At 39.2% G+C, this 17,935-nt stretch overlaps 1 protein-coding gene across 1 annotated transcript in view; it reads left to right on the top strand.

The window, feature by feature from the left end:
* LOC111874753 (SEC14-like protein 2) overlaps positions 1–17,935 on the top strand; it is a 51,702-nt gene that overhangs the window by 23,131 nt on the left and 10,636 nt on the right. The window contains exons 2-3 of the mRNA XM_023870506.2: positions 12,394–12,463; positions 16,435–16,478. Coding sequence (XP_023726274.1) covers positions 12,394–12,463; positions 16,435–16,478 — 114 coding nt within the window. The remainder of the gene's footprint in view (positions 1–12,393; positions 12,464–16,434; positions 16,479–17,935) is intronic.

Below are 17,935 nucleotides of genomic sequence, written 5' to 3' on the forward strand. Positions count from 1 at the left end.
TGAGGGGAATAACATTTTGGTGTGCCGTGTTGAGTCATGGATGCTTCATGGTGTGCTGCGAGTAGAAAAAGGTTGCGGAACGCTGGTATAGATCCACACTCGGCACTAGTTGGAGGTGAGTGATCAGTTTCACACCCCGGCCGCTTTACCCCCGGGGAAAGAGCTCCCGGTAAATATTGCATAGGAGTTTGTGTGGACCCCAGAGCCGGTCTGGACAATATGGAGCCTACCGGGGCTCGAACTCCGGCCTCTCGGTCGTCCAGCCAGTAGTCAGTCGTTATACCGACTGCGCTATCCCGGCTCCTCACGTCCAGCCAGTAGTCAGTCGTTATACCGAGTGCGCTATCCCGGCTCCTCACGTCCAGCCAGTAGTCAGTCGCTATACCGAGTGCGCTATCCCGGCTCCTCACGTCCAGCCAGTAGTCAGTCGCTATACCGAGTGCGCTATCCCGGCTCCCTTTATACCGTATGAGTTCAAAATATCAGATATATCAACATATCGTTGTTGAAATAATTTTCTAACTTCTTTCGAATTATAAATATATGGTCTGCCTGTTTATGTTGGAAAATGAGGAAACTGCTTAAATTTTTGTATCTATAACATTTCTGAATTATGAAATACGTATATGACCACAATGTTTCTTGAACTGTCCAAGTTGTGCTGAGATTTCATACAGGATCTAACAAAAATAATGTAGGATTTCAGGCATCTGTAGCTTAGGAACGCAAACAGAGGAGATGATGATGTTTTCTGTACTTCATCGGGTGTAACAATTTTCTTACGCATAGGTGGAAGCGTTGTCGGGTGTGGAGCACTTCACGAAGAGGGCCATCTGTAGATGTTGCAAGATTGACTGCCAAGATGAACCCGAGTAAGAAGTTAACTTCCTATCCTATTTATAATAAAGGTTGATTACATGTTTCGTTGAGAGTCAGTGTGCTTAAATATAATTTGTGAAGATTGCTAGATATGCTAATTTTCCCACTGAACAACTGTTCCCACTTTTTGAAATGTGTGCGAATTTCTTCGGCGATATTAGTCATCCGGTCCAAAGTTTTGTGAACAAATGCGCAGTCTATAACGGGGCCCTAGGCGACGTAGACCAGCGGGGTCCTTTATGGAAAAAAATAAATAAATAAATAAATTTAAGGCTATTGCAACTTACCAGGCCACAGTGCATACTGTAACCATTTCCTATTCGACTTAGTTGACCTTCAATGATTATGTTTAAAGGATAGCCGTGTAGCCACGCGGTAGGCATGAACGGGACTCGATAGCGGCGTAAACATTGGACTCGGGGGGGGGGGAATTTGAAGTGCACACGGTTAGGTTAGTTACGAATACGTCACACTTAGAAAGAGTCAGAGTCCGCCATTACTGTATATTTATTTGAAAAATAAAGGAACATTGCTGTATCAGTTATTCAGACTCCAAAGCGAAGCAGTTATTACGAAACGTGAGGCTAGTTGCGACTGGAATTGAATTGGCTGATTTATAATAAAGGCCAATATTTACGCAAAAGCTTTCACTCGAGGTGATCAGCGTAGTCTGGAGAGGCCAGATCCTCCTTCAGATCGGAGCCACTGACTAGACGCACTGCACACGAGGGACCCAGATAGATCTAGACGAGACCTGAAGCCAAGAATGACTTTGCTGGCCATGGCCATCAGTTATTTAACCGGCCGACCGACCGGTTAATGTAGGTAACAGCTTTGTTCATATTGTGACGGATTCTAGCAATTGGACCGAGAGACTTGGAGTTCTCATGGCTGTGACTGTTTTCTGGGATGCTGCGCCGTGTAGTGCAGTAAACGTGTACCAGACTACAGGATGTAACATCACCGAAGATAGTATTCGTCATAGTAATTCCAAGTTCGTAACTCGAGTACATCCTGTACATAATATGTTTTTTAATGTTAAAAATAGAACGAATATTCAGTCAAGACTCAGTTGACAGCGAAGATGATACATGTAAAACCAGGAAACCTTCCTCGTCACTACGCATCCCTCGGGGATAGAAAAGACATCGAAATCGGGTCCGGAACACCCAGGAAGGATTCTTGCCATTCGGAGTAAAGAATTAATTGGGTTTGAAGTGTGACACGTCTTGCATTTCTCGTCTCAAGACTCGAAGGCTCGGAAAATGCGATAAGATTGCCTTGGACGCTTTTCTTCTCTGTTATTTAACGACGCTGATAGTAGCTCAGAGACCGCCTCTGTGGTCTAGTGGTCAGAGTTCCTGGCTACAGATCCAGAGATCCGGGTTCGATTCCCGGCGCTACCACATTTTCTGAGAAATAGTGGTTCTGGAATGGGTCCACTCAGCCTCATGAGGATAATTGAGGAGCTACTTCAAGGAAATAGCGGCTCCGGCCTAGAAACCCGAGATTAAAGCCGTGGAGATTCGTTTCGCTGACCACGCGACTCTCTATCGGCTAAAGTTGGCACTAACTTCGCCGACAAGCGGCGGTCGCTCGGTCGGTATAGTTCGCTTGCGGACTACATGCCATGGAGATTTTTTTTCGATAGTAGCTGTAGTTTTTCGATATGGTGCATCGAGTGTTAAAAATAACAGCGAATTTGAACGGAAGTGGTCGTAGCCTAATTTGAAGTATTATCCCAGCATTTGACTGGAAGAACTGAAAAAATAATAATCCCTAAGAACACCAATCAGTAGAGGCAGGCCCCGGAACGAAATTTTAAGCTAGAACCTCTCGAATATGAAGCTACCCATGACACCTCTCTCTTTTATTAGTACTTCACAAACCCATCACGACAAATTTCTATTGTGAGAAAAATGGGAAACGGTACGCGTCCCTCTCAACGAAATTATACAAAGCAACCAAAAAGAGATGCACTTCTTATATAGACCATAAATGCTGGATGATACGGTGCTCTCTGCTGCGCAGAAGCTGCCCCTATTTCAGAACCGTGACGAATGCTGTGCATGCGATGTAAACCCCCAGAAACGCCTGCGTGCAACTCGCTACTGCTTTCGGACTCTCACAGCTAACCTCTCTCCGACACCGCGCCCATGTTCCAGAAGGTTTTCTTTCCGACGATAAAACGGCCACAGCATGAAGCTTACTACGTATCTACATGTAGTGCCCAGATGAATGCATGGAGCTTTATCTCGAAGCCCATCATACGACGTTACAATATTTTGTGGACAAGGAGAAAGTATCATGTTCACCCTGAAATCCACGAAGCAAAGACATTTGACAAACTAGTTCCTCCCCTTATATAGACCCTGAAGGCTGTATACCAGTGTTTCTCAATCGTTGGGTCGTGGCCCGGTACCAGGTCCTGTCATCAATTACACCGGGCCCTCGTCTTATAAAAAAATTAATTTCCGGGCCTCGGTCTCACGAGGGTTGAGAACTACTGCTCTATGCTGTGCGCTCAAGATCCTGTCGGCGGACACTATACTGAGACAGGAGGGTGCAGGATATGAAGGGGCAGCCCAGAGCGGCCTGTTTCTGTTCATACCGTGACCACTGGCTAGCAGCAGTCTCGGCACGTTATGCAGCAATGCTAATACACCTTTTGTCACAATGTCTGGAAACTTCCTGTTATTCTGACGATGTAAGTTAAGGTAAAGCTATTCCTCTAACAGGCCGTGGAGACCCATACGGTTGTGGAACGTCGAGACTGCCACATAGACAGTCGGTTCACAGATAGCCTTACGCGCCGGCCGCCCTTTATCCCCAGGACGATTCCTGGTACTCATTTCTCTTAGAGGCTGAGTCGACCCCAGGGCCACAGTGCGGCCGGAAGGATTAGGTAAACTGAAAATCGAATGACGTAAACGGGAATTGAACCCGCGACCTTTCGATTTGTGGCATCGTGACTCAACCAACAACACTGGCGCGTGCGCCATTATGACAATGTTCTGAGAAAATGTATTAATGTCAGGCCGTCTGTAATGCTATTTATTCTTGCGCAAATCCTGCACATTTCAGTATCATTCTTCCAGCTACTTTGGGCTGGTACAAGCCCCAAACGGAGCCCCAGGCGTCGAAAAATTCCACCCCTACCCCAGCCCTAGTCAAGAGCAGCGCAATTCTCTTAAAACCTTTTCACAATTAATAACACGAAATTCACACACACACTGTAAGGAAAACACATTGGTTTCGTAATTCTGAAAACAGCTGCATTTTTATTGCTCAAAAACATGTTTAGATGACTCAATTAATGAGCATTATATGGACAAAAATAGACAGAAATTAATTCTAATTTAATAAAAATGAAAAGGAAAGGGTTTGTTCCAGTTACTGCTCTGGACTCGTGACTGGTTCGCCTATGTCGCCGAGCTAGCTCTGTATCTATCCTAGGTCTGCCAGGTGGCATCTTTGTTACATGGCTACAGGTACAATTTCGTGTGCCTCGCTTGTCTCTCCCATCAGTACTATATGAAACACCCATCTCATCCCCCTTGATTTACTCAGATATGGTGATAAATATGCGAGTTTTAAATCTCATTATGTTATTATGCTTTAACTTAATATAATTTTACTTTGTTCACTTAAAATGTCTACACAAAATGTTCAAAATGGTTTAGGGGCATTTCTCAGAATGATCGTAAAGGTTCTGTGTACATAGGTCTGTGCCACATTTGTCATCCAGTGAGCGTAATTATCCGACTTTCATAGCGAGAAGCTTAACAGAACGAGGAGACTTTCCGAGTCGCGAGAGTGTGTCAGTGGGTTAATTTCTATTGCTACGCTTAGTAACCCTAAGTGATTATACATGCGGACAGTCTGCGAACACAGACATCAAAATTACAGCCATGAAACTAGAAGATATAACGTAACAAGAATTCTAACGACTATTAATGCAGTAGTGCAGGCGATTTTTAAAAACCTATACTGTCTGTCATGAATCTGAAATGCCCTGTGCCGAAGCAAGAAGCACTTATTTAACAGTTACTGTTACATGCTAAGTTATTCAGTGCTACTCCTGTCAGTGAGTGTACAAAAGGATAAGATATACTTCGTAAGATGGTTACCGTAGTACGTTAAGCAACTTTCACTTCTGCTTAATCTCAGTACAGTTCATTCTGAATGGACAACTGCTGCATTACTACCAGCCACGCCTCACGACTTCACAAAAAAAAAGACAAAAAGAAAAGAAAAAAGCGAGAAACCAGCCTGCAGTCTGCAGCCGCCTGCTCACGGATTTCCTACCTTGAAGATGGAGGCGATTCGTTCCTCCGAAACATCTTTTCAAACAATATCTACATGGCCCCACATCCCAGAAGACGGCATTCTTCAGAGTATAGATTCAACATTCAACATTCATCGTTGGAAATTCTAGCACCTTTGCTCACTAATGTAATGTTGAAAGGAAACCCGAAATGTATTGTTGGCAAAACGTATTTAATTATTTAATTCAAACTGTTTCTCGCTCCGGTAAATATTTAGGACTTACTTCGAAATTGGCGAGCAGAAATGCATACAAAGTGTCCGTTATTGTAGTTCGCATTTAATAAATATTTAACAGGTTGACAAATTTTAGTAAAATTCTCTAGTACAATTTATTTTGGAAACCAGTCCAGCGGTTCTTGAGTTGTTGCATGAATACATATAGATTGACAGATATGCCGAAGGTACACATTACTGTCTTCAAATATGGGCAACAATGGTTCTATAAAAATAATTAACCACCGCTTCTTATATAACCCATGTATGGGACTGTTAGTACGATTTCTGCTAGGAGCATCAGTAAAAGTAAGCCAATTTAAATGCTGTGTTTGTAACGTTTACAAGTATGTGATAATTTTCTTAACCGGATGAAACAGTACGATAACAGAGCTACTTTCTTCCTTCTTATAGGAAGATTGTACCTGAACTATGCACTGCGTGGCCATATTTTCTTGCTTTACTTTTCCCGCATACCGAAAATCAAGCCACATTGGTACAGACTGAAAAAAATAGCCATTCCCATAATCATTTCTCTTATCACTTTTGTGGATATTGAACTGTCCCAGTTACTCACAATTTTGTCCTTGAATAAAATGGGATTCCAGAGACAGTGAAAGCTGTGAAGCTCTGTTGATTTACTTCAGATATGTAGAAAGTGGTTAGCAAGCGCTTGTAGTTACATAACACAAATGAATGTTACAGTGAATTACCTAATAAATAAAACAGAGGGTTACTAAACGGATGCTTGAAATAAAGTGATCAGAATATAATAATCTTCGACTTGCCATTTTCTCAATCATAAAATATAATCTGTTGCTTTCCGGCGTAATGAAATTAGTTTCTGAACAATATTTGCATTCATTTCTCTCAGTTACAATGAGCATATATAAAATTATTTTATGCGTTTGTTTTGTGATTTTAGGTCAACAGCAATAGAGATTTATTTTTACAAATGTACTCGAAACATGTCAGAACTAATTTTACATATACATCCCTCAGCAGTTCAGATGCCACAACATTTCCGTTAAAGAAACCTGTAGCAAAAGTGTGAAATATACAACTAAAGAAAGGAATATTCGACGTTCCAAAAGGAAACGTACCTTAAATCAATACCCGTACATTAATACGACTTGTTACTGGGGAAAACGAGCAAACTACGTGGTCACAAGGTCTTCTTGTTTTCTTCTTTGGAACAAAAAATTAACATAACATAAGCTTGTTTTACGACTAAGAACTAAATTACCTGAGCCAGTTACGACACTTCGTGCCAACAGGCGCTGCCTGAACTTCATGTGGGCCACTGGAACGCAATCAGCGAATCACATGCGTAGCTAGTGCAGCTCTATGAAATCCTTGATCACCAGGGGTGGGAAAATTACAACCGATAGGCCACACTGAGCCATTCATAGCATTCTGGATGTCAACTGTTTTTAAGTAGTTTCACTTAACAAAAACAAGAGCGAAAATACACCCCTTTACGTCATCATTTGCTTCACTTTTGTAGAACTATTTTCAAAAATTGTTATCATACCAAAATTCAGGTGCTGTATGCAATAGACTTAATATTTAGTCTACCGTTATTGAGAAGCTTCTCTTCGATTTAGTCATTAGTCGTGAGTCATGAAGCAGTGTTGTGTCTTAGGTCTCACGGCCCCCGGGATCATCACTTTTTCAAAAATAATATAAAATTACGTTACTTACTCATGGAGCTGGGCCCTTCTGGAGGAGTCGCCAGTTCTGCAGCTACTCAGGAATTTCCCAGCATTTTATGGAACCCAAAGGTTCATCACCGTGTTCACAAGAGCCCTCCACTATTCCCTATCATGAGCCAGATCAATCCAATCCCTTCCATTCCATCCCATCCTATTTCTCTAAGATTCATTTTAATATTGTCCAAACACCTACGTCTTGGTCTTTCTTCCCAGTGGTCTCTTTCTTTCTCGCTTTCCCACCACCCTGTCCATGTTAGGTGGGTCCTTTGTCACCACGGCATGGCACGCCCACTAGGTATGTAGGGAAGCTGCGAATATATTGAATAAGCAGTCTCGGACAGCCGAAAAGTGGTGGTATTCCAGCTTGGGGGTTGGGCGTGGGGCTAAATCTCCTCGTCGTAAAAAATAATCCTGTTACGAAAATGAACACAAAGCCTCGGACCTGGACGGATCCTCTGGATAAATTTACGTTACTTACTTACTTACTCAAGGAGCTGAGCCCTTCTGGAGGAGCCGTCAATCAGCAGCTATTCAAGAATTTCCCAGAATTTTATGGAACCTGAAGGTTCATTACCGTGTTCACAAGAGCCCTCCACTGGTCCCTATCCTGAGCCAGATCTATCCAATCCATCCCATCGTATCTAAGATCCATTGTAATATTGTCCACCCATCTACGCCTTGGTCTTCCCAGAGGTCTCTTTCCTTCTGGCTTTCCCACCAATATCCTATACGCATTCCTCGTCTCCCCCATTCGTGCTACATGACCTGCCAACCTCATCGTCCTTGACTTGATCATTCTAATTATACTTGGAGAAGAGTACAAGTTATGAAGCTCCTCATTGTGCAGTTTTCTCCAACCTCCCGTCACTTCATCTCTCTCGGTCCAAATATTCTCCTCAACACCCTGTTCTCAAACACCCTCAGCCAATGTTCCTCCCTTAATGTCAGAGACAAAGTTTGACATCCATACAGAAACACAGGCAAAATTATAGTTTTGTATATGGATAAATTTACGTTAAACATTTTTAATACGTCACGTTTCGCACATATAAAACAACAGTTAAGATTATAACTTTGTATTTTTTAATTTATTGGCATTGAAGTGTCAGACAGGCATGATGTATTCAGAATCAAATAACAGTAAGCATCCCCCGAATGCAATCTGCTTTTAACCTCCTGAAAGTACTTTTGCTTTGTTGCCAATTGTGACAAAGAATTCGTTACTAAGAGCGGCCTAGTAATATTACACGGGTTAGCGCATTAACATTCAGCCAAGTGCGCCATTGTTAGAAAGAAGATAGCGCCAATAGAGAAATGAGATGGACTAACACGCCAAACGCTGAAATACAATGATCCTCATTTAGGTTCTGAGTTATTTTTCTTCGGGAATCTCATTTTCAGCCTTACCCTATAATACAGCTTTATTCTTACAATTGTTATTCCTTGAAGAAATAATTACTATCGGAATAGCCCACTACTCCACAAACAAAAAAATACAAACTCCGTGATTTTAGTCCGCAAGCGAACTATACCGACCGAGCGACCGCTTGTCAGCGAAGTTTAGTGCCAACATTTGCGGATAGAGGGTGTCGCGTGGTCAGCGCAACGAATCCCCACGGCCGTTAATTTCGGTTTTCTAGACCGGAGCCGCTATTTCCTTGAAATAGCTCCTCAATTATTATCACGAGGCTGAGTGGACCCGTTCCAGATCCACTACTTCTCAGAAAGTCTGGTAGAACCGGGAACCGAACCCGGACCTCTCGATCTGTAGCCAGGAACGCTGACCACTAGACCACAGAGGCGGTCCCACAACTCCACAAACGAATAATAGTTATCTGTTGTTCATACGAAAGGTTTAAGCCAAACGCCATTTCAATTTACTTATCCATCATACCGAGCATGAAAGAATTAATCATTATTATGGGCAGGTAATTACATCAGAAGTATTTCAATCATGCACTGAGTGTGCAGGACTCACAGAAGAGATGTAGTTGTTTTAGAAACAAATACTTTGTACACTTTGAAAATACGATGAATTAAAGCGCACGTTCTCATTGATTTGAAATAGATTTTGTACATGAGAAAGTGTTGTCCGTTGCTTTTCGTAGGCAGAAATATAATTGGCCAGAAGCATTTAAAATCGTTCTGATTCTTTAAATTAAGAGAAATGGAAAATGAAAAGGTGTGAGAAAGTATTAAGTGGTGGACGTTTTAAGGGATAAAATTTCGTACAAAGACTGAGGGAGACGACCACATAACACTAGTTATTTCAGTAAAAGTCGGGCTCTCCAAATACAAGTAAATTTGAGTTATTATGAAAAGGGCTTCCTGGGTAATCATACTCTATTATGATTAAAACTGTGAAGCATCGTTAAATTTCAAGATTTCTTTGGTAATCCTGGATTATAATCCTCAAAGTAAATATACTGACTCAAAAGTATCAATTAATAAAAGAAACATATGTTATGTTTGATGACTGTTGCCAATTCAATAACCTGCAAACGTTTATTTCACCGATTTGTTCACCCCTGTTTCATGCAGAACATGTGTGTCCACTTAGGACCATTCTAAAGATATTCTCTGTGCTAATTCATTAAGAAGTCATCACATGAGTAACAGAGAGCTGTGTGTCAGGCACACAAACAGCAGTATAATGACTGGAGTATGTCATTCTCGTATTCTCTGGGCATGTCACACAGCATTAACTTCAGCTTACACTCTGTCTGTATGAACACAGTATCCCAGCCTTTTGTTGTTTATTCTCAGGGTAAGGTTGTCTGATACTTGGACCATAAATGGACAACTGTATCAGCCCCAAATGACATATCAGAAGAAACAAGCATTTTGGTTGAGTGAGAATTGGCAGGGGAAAATGATTTATTCAGAGAAAGTCTGCACCAGTGCCACTTTGTCCACCATAAATCCCACATGAACTGATCTGGAATTGAACTTGGGCTACTGCAATGAGAAGCCAGCAGCTAACCATCTAGTTACAGAAGTCATAATCAGTGCTTTTGGGATTCATTGTCATATTTTAGTGCTAGAATTATAATTTGTTTACTTCCATACTTTTTTTCATGAAACTAAGCTGAAGATGTAGTAAAGTACAGGTATCCCTGTAACAGGCCGTGGAGGCCCATAGGGTTGTGAGATGTTGAGGTTCCCACATTTTCTAGACAATCGGCTCATAGATGGCGGCAAGGTTGTCAGTCCTACGCACTGGCCACCCTTTGTTAATGTTTTTCCATTTCCAAACGACTATCAGAATCTCATTCACACTCACTGTGTATAGTGAGTTTATTGGTCCTAATGGTATGACAGTGCTACATGTTTTCGCACATAAAGCCATCATCAGGCAGTACACACTAACAGAAGTTCTCAAACCACTGAATTGCACTTTATGAGAATTCATATATTACAATATAACAAACATCAACAATGTATCCAACCGTCCATACAGCCATTTCATCTGAATTAATACAATTCCTATAAATACACGTACATTAAAAATGGAATAAAACTTTTATATTAAATTGATGTTTAGAGATGTACATAAAGGCGTTTATAATAAAATAACAATATAAAGAACAATTTTTTAAGTTAAATGTACACTTAGACAATAAATTAAAATGTTGCTTATTAGTTCATGCTTAATTATGTTCTATGTAAATATTATACATGTTGGTGTCCATTGTTGCAATTATATCACTATAATAAGTGGTTATCTATGAGTGTTGTTTTGGTTATGGTCTAGTTTGTTTATATTCCCATTTGATTTCCTTACTGAGAAGCCGCACTGTTCGGAAATAATTGTTGTGATGTTCTCTACTGCTTATTTCTATGCTTCCTCGGTCTGGTTTTCTTTATTTTATGGGTTTGTCCATTGTTTTGTGTCAGACTGCAACTGGACGAAATGTCAAATGTATTGACTGTCTGTAGAGTCAGGTACATTGATGATGGTTGCTATATTGTAATATATGAATTCATCTAAAAGGCAATTCAATAGTATGACAACATTTGTTAGTGTATACTGCCTGATGGTGGTCTTATATGCAGAAACATGTAGCACACTGTCATAACATTAGGACTAATAAAGTCATTATACACAGTGAAATGTGAATGAGATTTTCATAGTTGTTGTGTTGAGACAGAAAAAGCATTAACAAAGTATAAGTTAAGACAGCAGGATGCACTCCTTGATGAACATAATACAAAATTTGAATATGCATCTCTGTTTAATATAAATACAGAGTTGGCTGGCACAGCAGTTTCTAGACATCTTACTTTATGAAGATAACCTATTACAGTATATGCAGCAAATTAATTATGCCAAAGAAATATTACTTTCACGTGCTGCATGTCAAAATACACTGTAGAAAATATGCTGCATGAATTCTCTTACATGTGGGTGTGTATCATGAAAAAGAAATTGTGAATTCCATTCTTTAGGTATATGTACCCCTACTAACTATTGTCTACTTATGTTAGGAATTATAACAAATGTAAACAAAATCACTGGCCTTCAATGTTTGAGAAATTGACTGATTTTTTTTCGATAGTCAGGTAGTATTCTTAATTTCTAAGCTAGGCCTATAGGATCACCTGAATGGTTTCCTCTTACAAAGGCTGAAAAAATGTTGGATTTTGAGTTCTCAAATTGGTGACTGTAAAGAATATTATCATCTGGCCAGGCTGCATGGTATCACACCTTAGAAGATGGTAGTCTTAAAGTTGAAAATTTTCTCTTTGAAAAGGAAAATAAGATGCTCGTTTCCGAGCATTCAGGAAAGCACTTGGAACTGTGAATTATATGGTGAAGAAAGTAAGCAGGACAAATACTCCATAATATACATTAACTACTATATATGTAAATTGCTTATCACTAGACAGTAACAGGGTCTTAGAAGTGAGTTGTTATACAGGGTGTAATAAATCATAAGAGTGCACAAATCATAACCAGTATCCACAAAAGTACTATGCTGTTATGCATTTTGTTGGCATGTATTATTTTAAATAATATGTATAAAGTATTTACAGAGATGGAGCACTGAACTCATGTTCAGTGATGACATAAAATGCTGTGGTAACAGGCTTTAGTAGCTAGGAGTTTCAGATTTGCAATCCCAGAGCACATAAAATATCCCACAGTTGTGTTTCCTCCAAAATGTGTATGTTGCTCATGACCGATGTATGTGTAGCGCCCTCCCCCAGAGACACATTATAAAACTTTAACTCGCCATTGGTATATCCTTTACAGTTGAGGAGAAACGTATCGGACTGCAGTCAATCACAACACGATGACCTCTTCCTCTTACGTTGGCTTAGAGGTAAGAACACTGCTGATCAGCTTCACTTCAGATGATAAAATCTGTATTCTTGTCCTTGCACAGTGCCATCCCAATCATAAAATATCTTCAGATTAAGTATTACTTGCTTTCCTCTTATACTGCACAGTGCTAAGCTCTTGAATTAATACCTGGTCAAACATCTATAATTTCTCATATGCATTCTTATCCAGTTCACCACTGAGTGAAAAGTTCTCTTCTTCTACTGTGTTTTAGATTTTCTTATGAACTTTACTATTATAACATACGCTGAGGCTGTCTTATTTGCAGATGATACTAGCATAATTGTTAAAAGTCTTAATCCAACAACATTTGGTAATACTATTAATAAAGTTTTTCAGGACATAAATAAATGGTTTACTGTTAATATGTTATCATTAAATGCTGAGAAGACACAATTTATGCAATTTGTAACAAAGATTAACTCCTTACTTCAAATAGATATAATCCATGAGAACAAAAAAATAGCTAATGTCTTTAATACTAAATTTCTTGGGTTAACACTCGATAATAGCTTCTCTTGGAAAACTCATATAGATACAGTCATACCTAAACTGAGCTCAGCTTGTTATACTATTAGAATACTTAAACCCTTCCTGTCCCAGAAATCATTGAAGATGGTATACTACTCGTATTTCCACTCGATTATGACCTATGGACTAATATTCTGGGGAAATACTAGCCATAGCAAAATAATTTTTAGGATGCAAAAGAAGGCTATTAGAAATATTATGGGTATAAAAAATAAAGAATCATGTAGGAAATATTTTAAAGAACTTAAAATTTTACCAATGAAATCACAATATATATATCTAGTAGCACTATTTGTAGTTGAGAACAGACAACATTTTGAAGTGAACACCGAAATACATAAAATAAATACTAGGACTAAGTCTGATTTGCACTACCCCTTGACCCATTTGACAATCTTCCAAAAAGGAATCCATTATGTAGGGATAAAGATTTTCAACAACTTACCTGCTGAACTAAAAGAGCTGTTCCAGGATATNTAAATTGAAACTACATTATTTCTAATATAGATTTCAGTACAGTATAATATCAGATTCCAGAGAATGGTCTGTTGCAGTCAACAGCAACTAAAAATATAAATACATGAATCCTATTTTTTACATGCCATCTGATTCCAGAGTCTTTGCTTATTACAACAAATACAAGTTAGAATGGAATTATTTAGAATAACTAATAAAGTTATAATAAAGAGTGATGTATTTCATGTATATTTTGCTATACTGTCATTGCTATTCCAAAACAACTTATGGGCACTTTGTCACTGAATAATAAAATGTCAGGCAAAGCCCCCACATCTGTAATTGATTCTACATATTGCATTATTAAAGCATTTTTCCTCAGGATATAATAATGTTGATTTCATTTAGTGAATAGGTTCTCAACAGTCCTGACAGACAAATTAAAATAAGTTTAGTCCCTATTCTACAAACATATTCTGCAAAGATACATTTCACAGTGGAGGCTCAAGTCATATCAAATATACTGCTATTTATTTCCTAGTAGAATCTATTATCGAGGTGACTAATAGCATCAGGCATACACATATATGTAGCAGAAATGCATATTATTATGCTGTTGAATAAGCTTAAAATTAGAAGGCAGCATACAGTATACGGACAGCATTTGCTAAAATATGTTTTACACCAGTGTTTTTCAACCACTGGGCCGCAGCCAGTACCGGCCCACGTCTTGAAGGAAAAGGAATTTACTGGGCTGCAGTCTGATAGAGGTTGAGAACCACTGTCTTACACTATTCATAGAGCTGTATTATAATTATATAGCTATTGCATTGCCTACACAGACCTACTGAAGTTTCCATTTTGGTTATTCTGTTGCTTTCAGATTAGAGCTCTACACAGAGTTTCATAGAACTGGTCTGTACAGACATATTCTACATGCATGCTTTGAAATGGAAAGAAATCTCTATAGCTTCCTAAAATAAGTCACATTCCATGATATTGTCACATGTAGGGGGATACGCATGATGAAATGACAGGTTCTAGTTAGGATGATTGGATTTATTAACAGCTTGGTTACACACACTCTTTAGTTACACTCAGATACAGAGCTATCACTGATTTACACACACCTTATAATCCACTGTTGCATGCACTGTTGCACACAGTCTTCTAAATCACACTTGACATCCTCACAGGTGACCATCTGTATTCCTTGTTCCACTGTTGCATAACTTGGCAACCAACCATTTCTCAAGAGTCTGTCTTTGTGGTAACACACACAATGGTTTGACATGTCACACTATATTGTGTCTACACCTCACATAACCACATCAAAATATTATCAATTCTCACAGAATAGAGAACACACAATGAAACAAAAGACAGCTCACTTGTTTGTGACCTACACATAACTTAGCCATTGCTGTGGTATCCCAAAACTGTGTAATTTCAGAACTTTCAGCTTACTGTTAAAAAACTTCTTTATATTTTGAGTCAAAACGAAGACAGCACACACACACACACACATACCCAGCAGGCCCAGCAGTATAACACACGCAGTCACAGGAGCAAGAAACAACACAAAGCACAATAATACACGATAGTGAAAGAGTGCTCCAACAGAAGAGGATAGATGTGACTCGCGTAGTGAGATACGACGTAGGGAAGAAANCGGTTGAAATAAATCATGGAGATTGAACTTGTATAATGCTTGCTACCATTCAGTCCAGAACCTTTTGTCTTCTCGTCTGCTGTCCAAAAACATAAAAATTAGAATATACAAAGTTATAATTTTGCCTGTGGTTCTGTATGGGTGTGAAACTTGGTCTCTGACATTAAGGGAGGAACATAGACTGAGAGTGTTTGAGAACAGGGTGTTGAGAATATTTGGATGGGAGAGAGATGAAGTGACAGGAGGTTGGAGAAAACTGCATAATGAGGAGCTTCATAACTTGTACTCTTCTCCAAGTATAATAAGAATGATCAAGTCAAGGAGGATGAGGTAGGCAGGGCATGTAGCACGAATGGGGGAGAGAAGGAATGCATTAAGGACATTGGTGGGAAAGCCAGAAGTAATTAGACCTCTGGGAAGACCAAGGCATAGGTGGGTGAACAATATTAAAATGGACCTTAGATACGATGGGATGGTATGGATTGGATTGATCTGGCTCAGGATAGGGACCAGTGGAGGGCTCTTGTGAACATGGTAATGAACCTTGGGTTCCATAAAATGCTGGGAAATTCTTGAGTAGCTGCAGATTTGGCTTCTTCTCGAGAAGGGCTCAGCTCCATAAGTAAGTACAGAGCAAACTATGTGAAACTTGGCATCAGTAACCTCAAAATTGTACACTGCTGTCATATTTGTTACAATATAAAAGAAAATTATTAAAATTAGTAACACACGAATCAACCATCAATGGGCATTACAATACTGATTTTATATAAAATAATTACTGTTGACATTTTATGTATGTGTGAGCTAGTAGCAATGCTCCCATCCTCAAGTGTTTCAGTGGTCCAGAATGATACAAAGTAATATGGGCATCAGAGTATCCTTGAAGATATGGAGTGTTTTAATGACAGTGGTTGTAAAAACACATTGATATGTTGCCTAAGTACCTTGAAATGTTAAGTACAGCAGATTTTCTATGTATGAATCCTTGTCTTTTAGAATTATGTTCTGTTGACTCTTATTCAGTTCTTTCAAAACTTCTGCCTATTCAAGCTTTTTTTCATGCTAGTTTTCAAATTTTAAATTGAAAATTTCACTGTATGTAAAGTAGTTTATACATGTGTTTATTATTTTCACATATGCATGTAATTATATCTCCTCACAAATGTAAATGCCATCAGTTCTGTCATCCTCCAGCTGATGCCAATCAAATTCTTATTCATTTTCGTTAGAGAGGCTTGTAGTGAAATATATATTAGATTGCTTATGGATAACATTTATTCTATTTTCAGCACGCAATTTTAACGTAGAAGCTGCTGAAAAAATGCTGCGAGACGTAAGTAGGATAAAGACATTCATGTGAATCACAGTTCCATTTCTTGTTAGGAAAGTACTGAATTATACTTAAGAATAACCCATTTCATCCCCCATAGACTTGACCAGAGTTCACACAAGTCAGGCATGGACTGTATGTTTTCATATCTGACATGTGGCAAATTAATGATAATTTCCCTTCCTGGAAGGAAAACCACTTGACCCTCATACTTGTAAAAATACTATACAGCTATAGGTCTTCATTTTAAACCTGTGTCCACAGTGCTTCTCTACAGTGTTCCATGACTTTGTCATAACTTCAGGAGATAACTCCTGAGCTCATTCTACTGTAAAATGTTACATCAATGTGGGTCCTGTTCTCAAGAGTCTCAGAGCTATGCATTACACTAAAGTATTTTGTTACTGGAGAAGGGGGGGGGATTTTTGGGAACGAGATAAATGATTATATTGAATTCTAAAGGGTTCTGGTAATGGTGCATAATACTCAGAATTACAGAGTTTTTGGGCTTCGTTCACCATATGGTATTCAAAAGGACACAACATTTCAGGAGCCATATTTGTTTCCATCTTCAGGTGAAAGAGTGGGAGGCACCTACTCTGTTGGGTCCATTAAAAAAAGAGCTAATCTCAATGATTGGACTTGGTTAACCCTTTTTAACAGACCAAACAGAGGAGGTGCCTCCAAATGTCCACCTGAGGATGGAAAGAGATCCAGGTTCCACAGTGTTACATTCTTTGGGACATCAGATGATGAACAAAGTAGAAAAATCAGTAATCCCGAATCTTAAATTAATTGTTCAAAATGTCCACCATCAGCTTGGATGTACAGCTTGGTTCATTCCACTAGGGAACATGTAAACTTACAGAGAACTGCAGCATTATTAACGTGTGTTAAGTCATAAAAAAAGTTCACTGGAATAGTTCATCTCTTGTGTCCCCCTTGCGATCGTACTCCATACTTTTCATGTGACCCCATATATGAAATCGTCTTCTGGTCACTTCTATCCGCCCCTCTATCTTTCCTTCAATAACTTCTTTTAGAAGGCAGTTTCTGCGTAAAACATGACCAATCCAATAAGCCTTCCGTTTTCCTATTTCGTGTAGGATATTCCTCTGCTCACTAACTCTAATTATCACTTCTTCACGTCTCACATAATCCGTCCAACTGATCTTCTCCATCCTTCTCCAACACCACATTTCGAAACTTCCAGATGTTTCTGATCTACTGCCCTAAGTGTCCATGTTTCAGTCCAATACAGAGCTATGCTCCAAATGTAGCATTTCACTAGTTTCTTCCTCAAATTTAAGTCCAATTTGCTGGTAAAAAGATTCTTCTTCTTGCTAAATGCAGCTTTTGCCATGGCAATCCTGGATTTAATTTCACTAGTACACCTTCCATCATCTGTTAACAAGCTACCCAAATATTTAAAACATTTCACATTCTCCAGTTGTTTTTGG

Source organism: Cryptotermes secundus, unplaced genomic scaffold (assembly GCF_002891405.2).
Source record: "Cryptotermes secundus unplaced genomic scaffold, Csec_1.0 scaffold838, whole genome shotgun sequence".
In the NCBI taxonomy this organism is placed as follows: Eukaryota; Metazoa; Arthropoda; class Insecta; order Blattodea; family Kalotermitidae; genus Cryptotermes; species Cryptotermes secundus.